Below are 12953 nucleotides of genomic sequence, written 5' to 3'. Positions count from 1 at the left end.
TCCAGGGTTTAACACTAAAAAAACGGCTTTTTGTAGCGATTCAGAAAACCGGAAAAATCAGTTATCCGGAATAGCGATAGTCCCGATCGTTCCGGATAATCGGTTCTCTACTGTAGCTTTTTTTTGCTATTTTTGAAACATAGTGAATTCTAGGAATGAAAAAAAAATCAGTTTCTTTTGCTGGTTTTCAGTTTATTATTTTACAGAATGTCAAAGCAATGAGTGAAATTATTATTTCATATTCTGCTATGCATAAACTGTAATTCTAAACAAATGTTGAAATTTTATTTATTTATTTATTTTTAGATAACTTGTCACTATTCATTGTTGCTCGCCCACCTACGTTTGTAAAGTCTGCACCTGAAAAAATGTGGTGAACTTACACTTTGTAACGTTTCACTCAGATTCTCTAGCATTGTATCAATGACAGTTGCAACTTTTTTTGCTTGTGCTTCGAGATCTGATATCACATGGGGGTCAACAATATGAAATTGCGGTTGCAGCGCTTGCCTGTAGAGGCTTGGAGTAGAAGAACGAGAGCCAGGAAATGAGGAGGTATCTATTGGAAAACAATTTATAAATTACATTTGTAATTAATAACAATATTAAACCTAAGAAAATTGTTGCAATAAAAATGGGTAAAACTTTTTTAAAGAAAATATAAAATAAATTTAACAGGTTAATCAATTGCAAATATTTTTAGAACTAAATAAACAATACAAGTTAACCTTTTTACTGGAAAGTGTTCTTTATTACTTTCAAAAACATTTAATAAATTCTACTTAATAAAAAAAAAATAATGAATACAACTTTTCAAAATTATTTCAGAAAAATGTAGGAATACTACATTTCAAATAATTTCAAAACTTCCTAAACATGGAAAAAAATTTCGGATAGAACAGATTTATCACAACAAATTTGAACATTTTTGCAATTAAATATGCCACGTTAGCAATCATTTTCATAAAAAGGTTATATTTTTAACGTAAAAACTACCTTAAACTTTGTGAATAATTAATAATTGTAACATACAAAGATTTAAAGTTATGTAAGCACATTTTTCAAAAAATATAAAATCATAAGATATGCAAATTTTGTAAAGTAATGAAATAGGTAAAATAATTTTTACAGTAAAAGCGAAATATAAATATTTCTCATTGTTATTTAAAGGTAAAAAAAAAAAGTAATCCAAGTTGTAGGAATTATCAACAAAATCACTTACAAAAATATAATTTTAAGATATTTATAAAATTGAAAAACATCGCATTAAATCACATTTAATTAAATACTTTAATACAAAATTTTCAATATTAAAAGTTGCAATCACTTTCTTTTAAAATATCTAAAAAAGGATTGATTGTGAACGATTTCAAACTATACATGCTATGGATCAGGTACAATTTGGGTAAAAGATTTTGAGACTGAATGAGATTCCGGCTCAAAACCATCATAAATGTTCAAACCACCATACAATGTTAAGATAAAAAATTCTAAATTATTAGAATCGCTTATCACAGATTATAGAAAGAGTTTTCAGTACATTTAAAAACATCTTGCAGCTATGAAAAAAAAATGTGATTAGAAATAAGACTAAATTATAGATATTTAAATAATTAAATGATTTTTATGATGAAACAGCCTGCTACCTAGTGGTTTAAAATAAAAATCAGAACAACATTTAGCAAAAAAAGTTAAAACATCTATTGGTACAGTACACACGTAAACTATTTTTAAGAAGGATCAAAGAAGAGCAACAAAAAAAAAACCTTGTTATTTACTACTTTGTCCACAACTATAAAAGTTAAGGGGAACTACTTAATGTTTACAAATAAAAAATTAATATCGAAACAAGTAGATCACAAATCAGCGCATCATTACATACAATAAGAATTTTCCGAACCAGAATTTCCTTACCCTCGAAAATAGGTTCATAAATATAAAAATAGATCAAAATAAGTTTAAAAGAAAATTGATAATTACAGATATTTTTAGATAACTATAAATTATTTCAAAACTAAAGTGTATATTATTTACATATTAATGAACAAATGAATATAAAAATTCTAATAAAGAGCTTAGTGAAAGTACTAATTAAGTGACACTTTAGTGAATTTGAGTAAATGAGGGTTAAAATTTATACATTCCTCCTTTTTTATTCAATCTTTATGTGTTTAGTATATTTGTAAAGGCATAACTCAAAACATTTTTGAGTTTTTTTTTATTTAATTCTACCTCTTTTATAAAGGAAGATTTTAATGATTTATGTGTGAACCATTTGGTTGTTTTCATGGGCGATTTTTAATAATTTTCATCAAATATAATTTTGTTTGAGAAGATAAAATACATATACATACATTTAGGCTTATATTCATGGAATGAAATTTTAACAACCTTAATTTGAAACAAACTGGTATAAAATTTCCTCTAGCCTTGTTAGTGCAAAACATATCACAAATGATTTAGAGGCAGCATGAGCTCAACTTCTACGGAGTAGATGCTTCACCGTATGTATCGCTTTAATTGGCGAGAATTGGGTAATTTTTTATTTTAAAAAAAGTATTATTTTAAATAGATTGTGATCAAAATGTTATGTCATTTTGCTACAGTTAAAGGTATTTCTGAAATTAAATACAAGTATTTTTATTAGTTTTAATACAAAAAATATCTAGGTATATTTGTTGAAATGCAAGTTACTTTCAATTTTTCATGAAAAAGAATGCAGTTTCAAGTAAAAAAGAAGACATCTGTGTAAAAAAGAAAGTCACCTTTATCTTCAGCATTTATGCAAATAAACTATAAAATCTTTCACGGTTAGCCCGATGACAATGGCGCTCCGATATGTTTCTACCAAAATATAATTTGCATTAGCACAGCAATCCCCAATAACAGGGAGCAAAATAAAGTTTGCATACCTATCTCTATGTTTTGTTCATATGTAGACTTCATTTCTCCCCTCCGACACATGCCGAGTTTTATGAAATAGTTGCCATTAGTTTTGTCAAATATATAAGTACGCCTATCATTTCGGATTTAACACTTAATATTCAAACAATTAAAATTAAAAAATTTTTACTGTACAGTTGTACAATTTTATATTGTACAGTTGATGGCCTAAAATCTCATTCACTTATTTTGCTTATACAAAGTGTGTTTCAAGGGTGAGAAATTTTTTCGACTTTTCCCTCACATTAAGTTACAGCATACTCTCTTGCAGTGCACTTTCCAATTTTATTGCAACATTTATGGTTTACAGCATTAACACATTGCAACATGTATGGTTTATGAAAATTTTTTTCAAGCTCACCTTATTATTAGATTTATCAACATCACAAAATTATTATACCAACAAAAATATTTTTATGTCAACCAAGAGTTGGTAATAGGTCACTAATGATCCGAAAACAGCGCATGCAAAACGTATAAAAAATAACAGTTGAAAATAAAATGCCTAAAAGCAACGATTAAAAAGGAAACACATAAAAATCACAATAGGAAAATTAAGCATTTTATTTATTTATTTTTTCAAGATTTTCTGTTACCGCTCATTTCCAACCATAAAATTAGAAATGAGTAGAAAAAATAAAATGTGCAAGCTATAGAATTCACATAACTCTCACTGTTAGCATCTAATTAATTTTTGCCAAGCTGAATTGCTAATGACGTTTATCAGAATTCTGATTCCACTCCCATGCATTTGAATGATCCCTGACCTGAGTGTCAGAGGATGAGAGACATAGAGAGTGTCGTTCTCTTACACAGGGTATCTGCTAAATTTTATATTTTCAAATCCATGACTAATTTCAAGAATTTTTCATGACTTAACGAAGTTACCATTTTCTTCGACAAAAACACAACAATAAATTTTAAAAAAGCTTTATAATAACATTAATTGAAATGATAACCAAAACTGCTATACTCTGCATCTTCATATTTAAAAAATTGGGAGAAAAAAGCGGATTTCTGCTTTTTCGCGGAAGTCTTTCATCCGTGCATAAACCCTAGGAGAGAGATATAACATTAGCACTTTCACCTTCAAGCTTAACCTTAAAACACTTACCCGTGACACGTGAAACAGGACTACTCATTTTGATCTTCTCTTGCAAATCCTCAGCAACAAAAGTGACCAGGTCACCGTCAACAGTCAGTGTACCCTGCAATTCAGAAAGGCCGCTTGTGTCACTCCCACTACGGGCATGACCCATGGAATGTAAGGCATACTCCTCTGAGCTAAGTGAAGGGGAGACCTCGGCGCTAGTGCGACACTCTGACGTCTGCTGGCTTTTGTGCATTTGTTGAACGCCTTCTTCTCTACTTGTACCAACATACTCATTATGACTTAACGGATTTTGAGTCAAAACTAAACTATCCGGCCTCCTTTTCTCCTTAACAGTGTCCTCTGTCAATTTATTCTCATCCATTTTTAAATCCTCCTTACTACTAGGGGAATCACTATTCTTGTTTGAGCTGAGCAACTCCCGATCCAAAGAAATCTCTCCGTAGGAGCCGGACATGACATCTTCATCAATATCCTCACGCTCAGAATCCTCTCTTATAATTTTATCCTCACATTCCGAGGCAGCATCATGCTCGATGGAGTCGGACATTTGCTGAAAAGCCGAGTCAAAGCCGTATTGTTTTATTTTCTCAAGATGCTCATCAGCTGTTTCAGATTCTGGGCTTTTGCTGCTCTTTCTACAATTCCGCAATTCTTGATCTAGAGTGATTTCACCATAAGACATAGTCATACTGTTTTGTCCTGTACCACCCTCCTTCCCTTCATGCAAAGCATCAATTTCTTCATCTTGCTGACTGGAATAAGCTCCCAGACCTTGACGAGTGTTCGAATTTTTCACTAAATGTTCTCCTGGCTGTAACACTGTATTATTATCTAGCGCTGAACACACACTATCTTCATTGTTCATGTTGAATAACAAGGAAGCAATCGCTTCAGTCTAACATCTGGAATATTTCAAGACAGCTTCATGAAGTGAAAATGATATCTTATTCAGTTGTTCGCAGTTATGCCTGGCTGTCCATAAACTCGTGAAAAAAGTTCCAATTTATGTCTCCAAATCATTTAACCTGAAAGAAAAAAAATAATAGAACAATTATCAATGGTCAAGATTTTGTAACGTGAACCAAGTTGTAAAAGTGGTTCAAATCGCGGCCATACATTAGGAGTTGAAAAAATTCAATTGGTTTAAATATCAAACAGAAGATATTTTTATTTTCTCATTTTAAGTAAAAAAATGATTCAGTGCTATATAAAATTGTTTAAAGACAAACTTTTACTTGTGATGGAAAATATTTTTAGTATTGTCCCCACCCCCACTATATTTATTACTGAACTTTTTCATTAAAATTAAAAGTAATAGGTATTAAACACATTTTATGCATTGAATAATTGGAATACACATAAAATAATTACTTGGAGATTAGTAATTACTTTATAAGGTTAGGCAAAACATTACTATTATTTTAAAAAATTCAATTAAAAAAACCTTCTGGCACCTTGGTGATCATATTATCCCTGCTCAAAACACCAACAGACCAGATGAATTTTCCTAATTACATCAATCTTCAAAAAAGCAATGCCAGTATCATTATCAATTGATGTGTGTGTGAAAGATTTTCAGCCAAAACTAGATAAGAACTAATAAAAGAAATAGATGGACTGAAAAAAAAAGGAATTTTAAACTTGATCAGAGTAAGGATCTGACTTTAAAGACCAAAATTATTAAATAAATTATTCATTAAATCATTTAATAAGATGTCTACTTTATTATAATACACAATGCAAAACTTTATGCATTTCTTTTTTAAAGCTACAATGTAGCTCCTCTACAAGATATTTATAGTTTTCTTGTTTTTAGTGTTTTTTCTAGAACTCATATATTTTAAGTTAAAAACTTATTTTTGAAAATTAAAGATAGTTATATTATCTTCAAAATTATAAGCTAAACAAATTGTATTAGATATGATATACGGTAAATCATTTAAATATTTTAAGTTAACATTCAAAAATTTTATAACATATACTTAGTTAGGGGGGATTATCATATCAACGGCAAAAATCCATCAGTTAGAAGCATTTTAGCTGTGCGAAAACTAAAATATTTCATTTTATATGAAACAAAATTTTAAAAAGTTGAAAATCATTTGGCAATTCAAAATCCTTTTTTGCGGATCGACAAAATAATATTAATTTCAATTTTATATTTATGAACCTACAAATAACATTGCTATAAGGTCTCAAATGTTTTTAATAAAATAAATTTCTAACAACTGTATTAGAAAGGCTATTTTTTATACTTAATAAATTCTGAACACTTCGATCTGCTGAAAACACAACTCCATATTTATTTACTTTCGTCTTTATTGCCACCCTCAAACTCGTATATAATGAGTGCTTATTAAAAGATAAGTATTACAAAACCAATGGCTGTTAGATTTATAACAATTTTAAATAATGTTTTTTAACTCAAAAATTTCTATTAATTATAAAATATAATACTTTTTTCTGATTACAATTAAAAATCTTACTTTTCGTATATATTTAAAAAAAAATGGCAACAACAGGAAAATCTGTTCTTTACGCTGATTTGCTACTGACCTGCTGTTGACATTCAAATATTTTCATTTTACAAGGGTGGTGGCGGTAATTTTAAACAACCAGGCAATTGCAATTTTTTTTCTTTCATAAATACAGTTATAAGTAAATTCCAGAATCCTGCTTTTGCCTGAACAATAATTATGTTTCATCAAGTGTGTTATAATTTATCATGTACTGTCAGTTAACATCAATGAAAGTCCTTTAGCCAATACTAAATTTTATTGATAGTCCATTCTTATTTTACCATGAATTCTAATTCTATTGAAATATATCCATCTTGTGCCAAAGATAAAAACAAATCGGACTTTCCGGGAATTGCCAATTTATCACCAATAACCAATCTATCACTAAATCTGAGTGGTTTATCGACAGCTAATTCTGGAACCCCAATCCGCCGCATATCTTGGTCCAACCCGATTTCTAAAGAAACTAATATTTCCATTCCTCCTCAGGAACTATCATGCGCTGATTCACCAACGTTTCAAGGGATATTTCCTCGCAGAGGCAAGATAAAATACAAAGTACGAAAATTTATTTCAAACGCACTACCTTCTGACAGCGATGATGACAAAGAAAACATTGTTCCCCTTAATAATTACTCTATAAGTTCTCAATCGAAAAAGCACGATGAAAGCATGCCCTGCAGATCTCAAGACAGCGGCTACTCGGGCTGTCATTATTTGGAATCTCCTCTCAGTCCATTGCCCACTTGCAAAATTTCCTTTTCGTCGGACGAAGAGGAGGATGGTTTTGAAAGCATTTTTGAACTCAAAGAAACAGATGGGGTTGAGCATCTTTCACCTGTACCTCCCTGCATGTCCCATCTGTTGACTAAACCTTTATTGAGATGTCACGACTCCCCTCTGTCTCCCTCCGTCAAACGCCAAGGCAAGCTGCCCATTCGTCGCTGTCTGTCAATGGAAATGGACAGTGAATCGGACTCCTCTTCGTCTGAGAGTACTTCGAAGAGGGAGACTTTTATTGCTCCGTTGAATCCTCAAAGAAAATCATTCGTCAATGAAGTTCAAACCAGAAATATTTTCAAACGGCCAGAGCCACCAATTAACAATTTAATGTCATATAACAAGAGAAGAAAAAGTTCACCTTCCATTGGTGATAAAGAACGAGATAATTTTGTTTTCCAGCGATCCTATTCTGAGACTGCGGCCACTATCATGCATGCACTCTTAAAGGCAGATCTGCAGCCAGAGTTAGTGGGGGATGGTAGCAGATCCTACGCTTTGCCTCTTTGTAAAGGACGACATGAAGATTTGAAAAGCATCGCACCTCAAACATTAGTTGAACTTTTAAAGGGCAATTACAAGGATGAAATTGAAAATTTTATTCTTGTTGATTGCAGGTTGGTATAGTGAAAAATTCAAGTTTTTAACTACCTTTTAACAAGTAAAATCTTCAACAAAACCTTTTCTTATTGATCAACTATTTCCCTTACCAATTATTTTTAAAAAAAATGCAAAAAATCAACATATTTTTTTTTGTTATTTAATTAATGAAGTCAAGCAGCTGAAACAAAACATAATACACGAGTTTTAAGTTGAAATTTTAAATTTTTTTTTATGTGTAAGAAACAATTTACTATCCCGAATTATCTCGGGCAAATGAAAAATGTTAAATATTAGTCTTTGTATATTAGTCTTTAAATAAGTGACAACATAAAGTGATACTTTTTAAACGTTAATGAAGGAATACGCCATTTTTTTTACTCTTATTGCTTTGTAAATTCAGCAACCATCGTATATACAATCGCAACAAAACACGTGTGCAGTCCGACAGCAAAACTCTAAAATAAAGCTTGGCAAACTTCCAGTCACATAAGATAATGTTTTTTGCTTCCCACCGAGTAAAAACGTGATAAAACAAACTGTGCTGACAAATTTTGCTACACCCGAGTTTTCTCAGGATGATAATTATTTGCAATACATACGTACCTGAGTTAACTCGGGATAGTCAGGGAAGCGGTTAAGTGTAGTTATAGCAATAGACTAGTTTTTTAGGGATAATTGCAAACAATTTCTGATTTTTAATGAAACAAAAGAAAAGTTTGAGTTGATTACTCTCAAATATATTCTGCAGCACTACTTGCAAGACATGTTTGAAAATCTGCAACTAGCATTCAGAACTCTTTAGATTTTGCTATACTTCTTTATTTTGGTGCATTGACTGTTTTCAAAACATTTTCCAAAAAATTTCAAAAACATAACGAATTGTCCAATAATTCAAAATTATTGATATTGTATATATAATCAGAACTAATTATGTGAGTTTTAGAGTGAGTGATTGTAGCTAAAAAATATAGTCAGGGGTCTGTCTAGGTTTTTCTGAGAGGTACCTATTTTGTGAAAATTTAGACATAATTTGTGAAAAATTAAATTAAAAAATCAGCACTAAAACATGGTTTAAATATAAATTTATCGTTTCGTAAAGGATACAAAAATAAAATTTTATGAAAAAGTATTTTGTGAAACTACCGTTTTTCTTTCATTTCCGACAGGTAGCTTTTCTGTCATTCTCAACTGGAGAAAAAATGCATTTCTTTAGTGAGGAAAAAGTCTTAATTTTCTATCCGATTTCACTACTTTCTGCCAAAATTAAGTAACTGAAAATGGAACCAAATAAAATTTTGTTAGACAATTTTTAATAGATTCCAAGCGTTACAGAAGGGAAATCACATAAGTATTTTGTTCTAAGAAATATATTAAATATATCTAAAAACAAACATTTCTGGAAGAATATGCTACTTTAGGGTACAATGTTTAATTAATTGGCATGAAATAATAAAAGAGCCTCATAATTAAATTGCAAGCTAATTAAAAGTACTTGTAATGGAGGGGACAAATAAAATCCCACATTTTTGATATGCGCTGTTATTTACACTAAATTCTGTGATTTGGACCATCCTAAACATTATTATTAGTTTTTTTTTTTTAAGTTATCACATTTCAAGGTAAAATACATTATTGTTAGACTTTGAAAATTGTGTGAACACATTTTTTTTAAGTTTGAATAATGCATTGTAGTAATAGAAAGGACATGAAATGTAACAGATGAGACAAATTTACAAATAATAAAAGGGAAATATCACTGTCAAAATTTACACTTTGATTGTTTGAAGTTAGAGTTGGCAACATTGCTATAATATGTGGCATGTGAATCCATGCTACATCTTTGTAGTTATATTTGAAAGTTTTTATTCTACCAGACTGTGTTAAAAAACATAATGCACATTGTCTGTTTCTTTCTCAATTTCAGTTATTTGGGCAACAAAATTAACTACCCTATTTTTCCTTGAACTTTTACATTTGATTTTTCAGAGCATTAATATTTAAGCTAAAAAAAAAATTTATGAGTAAGGTTGTGACTTTTTTTTAAAAAATTTTTCAAAGTCTGATTTTATTGATAATGAAGGTTTTGTCTTGAGAAGTTATAAAAGGGAAATGTTTTTAAATTTTTAATTGATGTTCGAAATCGAATGATAAATAAATTAAATGTGGATTAAAGTGACTTATGAAACATTTAAATTATAATTTTCCATTATGTGTATATCAAATAATTTGATTTCAATAAACATGTTTAAATTCTTCCCATTTAGTTTTAAATTTAATTAAATATATACACTTTTAAAACTTAACAAATATGCAGTTAGTGTATATGAATAATGAAGTTTGAATACAATTCATGTAAGTGTAGACATTGCTTAAATTGTTTTTATTTTATTTAGTGATTAGTTTGTGGTAATTAAATACTAATTTTAATCATTTTAGTTGAAAAAATTTTCATTATTTTAGCTTTAATGGTGTTCTTAAATAATATGTATTTTTAAATAAACATTTTTTCAGCTGAAGAATGTAAAACAATTTAGTTTAAATTTTTAAAAAAAATATCTTTTTTTTTTAACAAAAATAATTTTTGTTAACCTTATGTGATAAGTGTTGCCCCAAAACTAATTGTCACCATTCATTATGTTTTAGATATCCTTATGAATTTGAAGGCGGACATATAAAAGGTGCAAAGAATATTTTCACTAAAGAGGACATAGTTTCAACATTTTTCAGTACATACACCTGCAACAATCAAAAGAATGCAATCATTTTTCATTGTGAATTTTCATCAGAACGTGCACCCACACTCTGCAGATTCTTACGACGGAAAGATCGTGAGATGAACGAAGGTCATTATCCTCGGCTGCACCATCCAGAAATGTACTTGTTAGAAGGAGGTTATAAAGCTTTTTTTGAAAACTATCGAGATTATTGTGAACCCCAGGATTATAAACCAATGAATCACAAGGATCATGGTTTTGAGCTACGCCATTTTAGAGCCAAATCCAAATCATGGGGTAGCGACTGTAAAGGTCGCTCAAAGCTGAGAAGCAACTCAATGCACACCATGATTTGATTTTTAAATTGATATGCTTTTTTTTTAAAAAAAAAAATTGAAGTTCTTTTGATACAAAACTCAATTTGAAGTTGCTTTTTTAGGTTTTAAATTACTATATTTCGATAATTAGTTTTTAACTTAAATTAACATTTGCTTGTTGAAATTCTTGAATTTTCAAAGGTTCAATTTTTTATATTATTGCTTTTAACATAATTTAATCAATTAAAAGAATTTCTAACCTGCATATTGATTGGGAATTTTTTCATAACTCAATTTAATATTGCTCTTTTATAAATTTTTCTTAATTAATATACTTGATTAATTAGTTTTTTAAATTTCAATATTTGATTCCATTGTTTCCTATAATATTTTTCTAAAAGGAAAAATTGTACCTGCTGAATAAGATGTGGAAATTTATTCAAATAAGTTTATCATTTGTACAAATGTATTCAAAATTGCTGTTTTGGAAATATTTTTTACCATAAGTACTTGATTATAATTAGTTTTTTTTTTTTTTTAAATTTAAAATGACATTTTCATATTGAAATTCTACAGTTTTTTAAATTTTAATATTAGATTCTATTATTAAAAATGAATTAATTGCAATATGTGATTCTATAATTTCGTATTAAATGCTATAATTAAAAAAAATATTTACCTGTGGCATAAGATATGGAAATTCATTAAAATATGTTTATTATTTATTCAAATTTATTTAATATTGCTGTTTTGGAAATATTTCTTGATATCCTTGGGTATAATTAAGTTCCAATTCAAAATGATACTTTCGAATTAAAATTTTTGAGTTATCTTTTATATTTTGATGTCCTAATCTATCATTAATATATATTGTAATTTTATAAGAAATTCTGTTTAAGATATTTATAAAATTTGATATTGCCCATTTTAGTAAATTAATTAACTGGAAATTAAATTTCCTACTAAATAATTTGATTGTTACAATTAAAAATTATTACAGGACAGGAAATAGAAATGTATTTAAAATTCAATGTGATATTGCACTTTCAGTAATATTCCAATTTAGTTTTTATTTTAAAATAACATTTTCATCTTGAAATTCACAAGTTTTTAATCTACAAGTTCAAAATTTGATGGTTTAATGGTATAGATTTTAAAATATTTTTGATGTTAAGTATTTGATTTAATTATTTACCATTAAATGCAGCAAATCTTTAAAAAAATTTGCTTAATTACATAGTAAACAAAAATGTATTCAAAATTCGAAGTAATGTTACTTTTTTTAAAAAGGTTTCTGGATAGATTGTTATAAATTGTTTGTAACTTTATTTAGCATTTTCATATCCTAATCCATGTTAAAAGTTATATATCTGTTTCATCCTTTTTTTTATTACTATGTTCTATTTTCTTAAATTTTATTTGTGCTACATAAAGAACAAAAAAAAAAAAATTTTTTTTTAATATATTTCAACAAAATTAATTATTGAGAATAAACTGTAATATTTATGACTTTCCCCATTTACTGACAGAATGCAGTTTAAAACTCTTTCCTAAAAAGTTTTTTAATCTTAATTACTTTAATTCATAAAAAAAACCTTATTTCTGACATAATAAATCTTTATATCTTGAAATGAGATTAATTTTTAAATATTAACATCATATTTCCTTATATGAATAAGAAATATGATTACAATAGTTTTATTATATTTATTTATTAATGATTTTTAAATTAAATATTGTTTAATTATTTATGGTGCATGATTTCATTTTTAATTTATTTTTCTGCTTACTAAATTTGTTATTTATTTGTATTATAAAATCTTGTACAGCATTTATACTGAATCAAAGTAATATATTTGAATAACTATGTTTTATGAATGAGCTACAGCACTGCATGCTTTTTGATGTCAATTCACATGAAATCTGTTTTGCACAACTTTTCTATTTTTATTTATAATTTAGA

General features: G+C 28.3%; 2 protein-coding genes across 2 annotated transcripts in view; one reads left to right on the top strand and one right to left on the bottom strand.

Moving 5' to 3' along the window:
* The window catches only part of LOC122268290 (BLOC-1 related complex subunit 6), a gene marked incomplete in the record, with an annotated part of 16044 nt that extends 9590 nt beyond the window's left edge, over window positions 1-6454 (bottom strand). The window contains 3 exon segments of the mRNA XM_071184619.1: window positions 384-559; window positions 4058-5082; window positions 6313-6454. Coding sequence (XP_071040720.1) covers window positions 384-559; window positions 4058-4922 — 1041 coding nt within the window.
* Window positions 6455-6587: 133 nt separating this feature from the next.
* LOC107440854 (M-phase inducer phosphatase) lies at window positions 6588-12440 on the top strand. Its single transcript, XM_016053918.3, has 2 exons — window positions 6588-7973; window positions 10603-12440. The coding sequence occupies exons 1-2, from the start codon at window positions 6859-6861 to the stop codon at window positions 11027-11029; spliced, it is 1542 nt and encodes a 513-aa protein (XP_015909404.1). The 5' UTR covers window positions 6588-6858; the 3' UTR covers window positions 11030-12440.
* The last annotated feature ends 513 nt before the right edge of the window (window positions 12441-12953 follow it).

This window comes from Parasteatoda tepidariorum, chromosome 8, assembly GCF_043381705.1.
Source record: "Parasteatoda tepidariorum isolate YZ-2023 chromosome 8, CAS_Ptep_4.0, whole genome shotgun sequence".
NCBI classification, from domain to species: Eukaryota; Metazoa; Arthropoda; class Arachnida; order Araneae; family Theridiidae; genus Parasteatoda; species Parasteatoda tepidariorum.
This window is presented reverse-complemented; position numbering and strand designations above follow the sequence as displayed.

Excerpts from the sequence above, each read along its gene's own strand:
- LOC107440854 (XM_016053918.3), top strand. The coding sequence starts at position 6,859 with ATGAATTCTAATTCTATTGAAATATATCCATCTTGTGCCAAAGATAAA. Across the intron at positions 7,974-10,602 it reads TTTATTCTTGTTGATTGCAG|ATATCCTTATGAATTTGAAG; the intron begins GTTGGTATAGTG and ends ATTATGTTTTAG.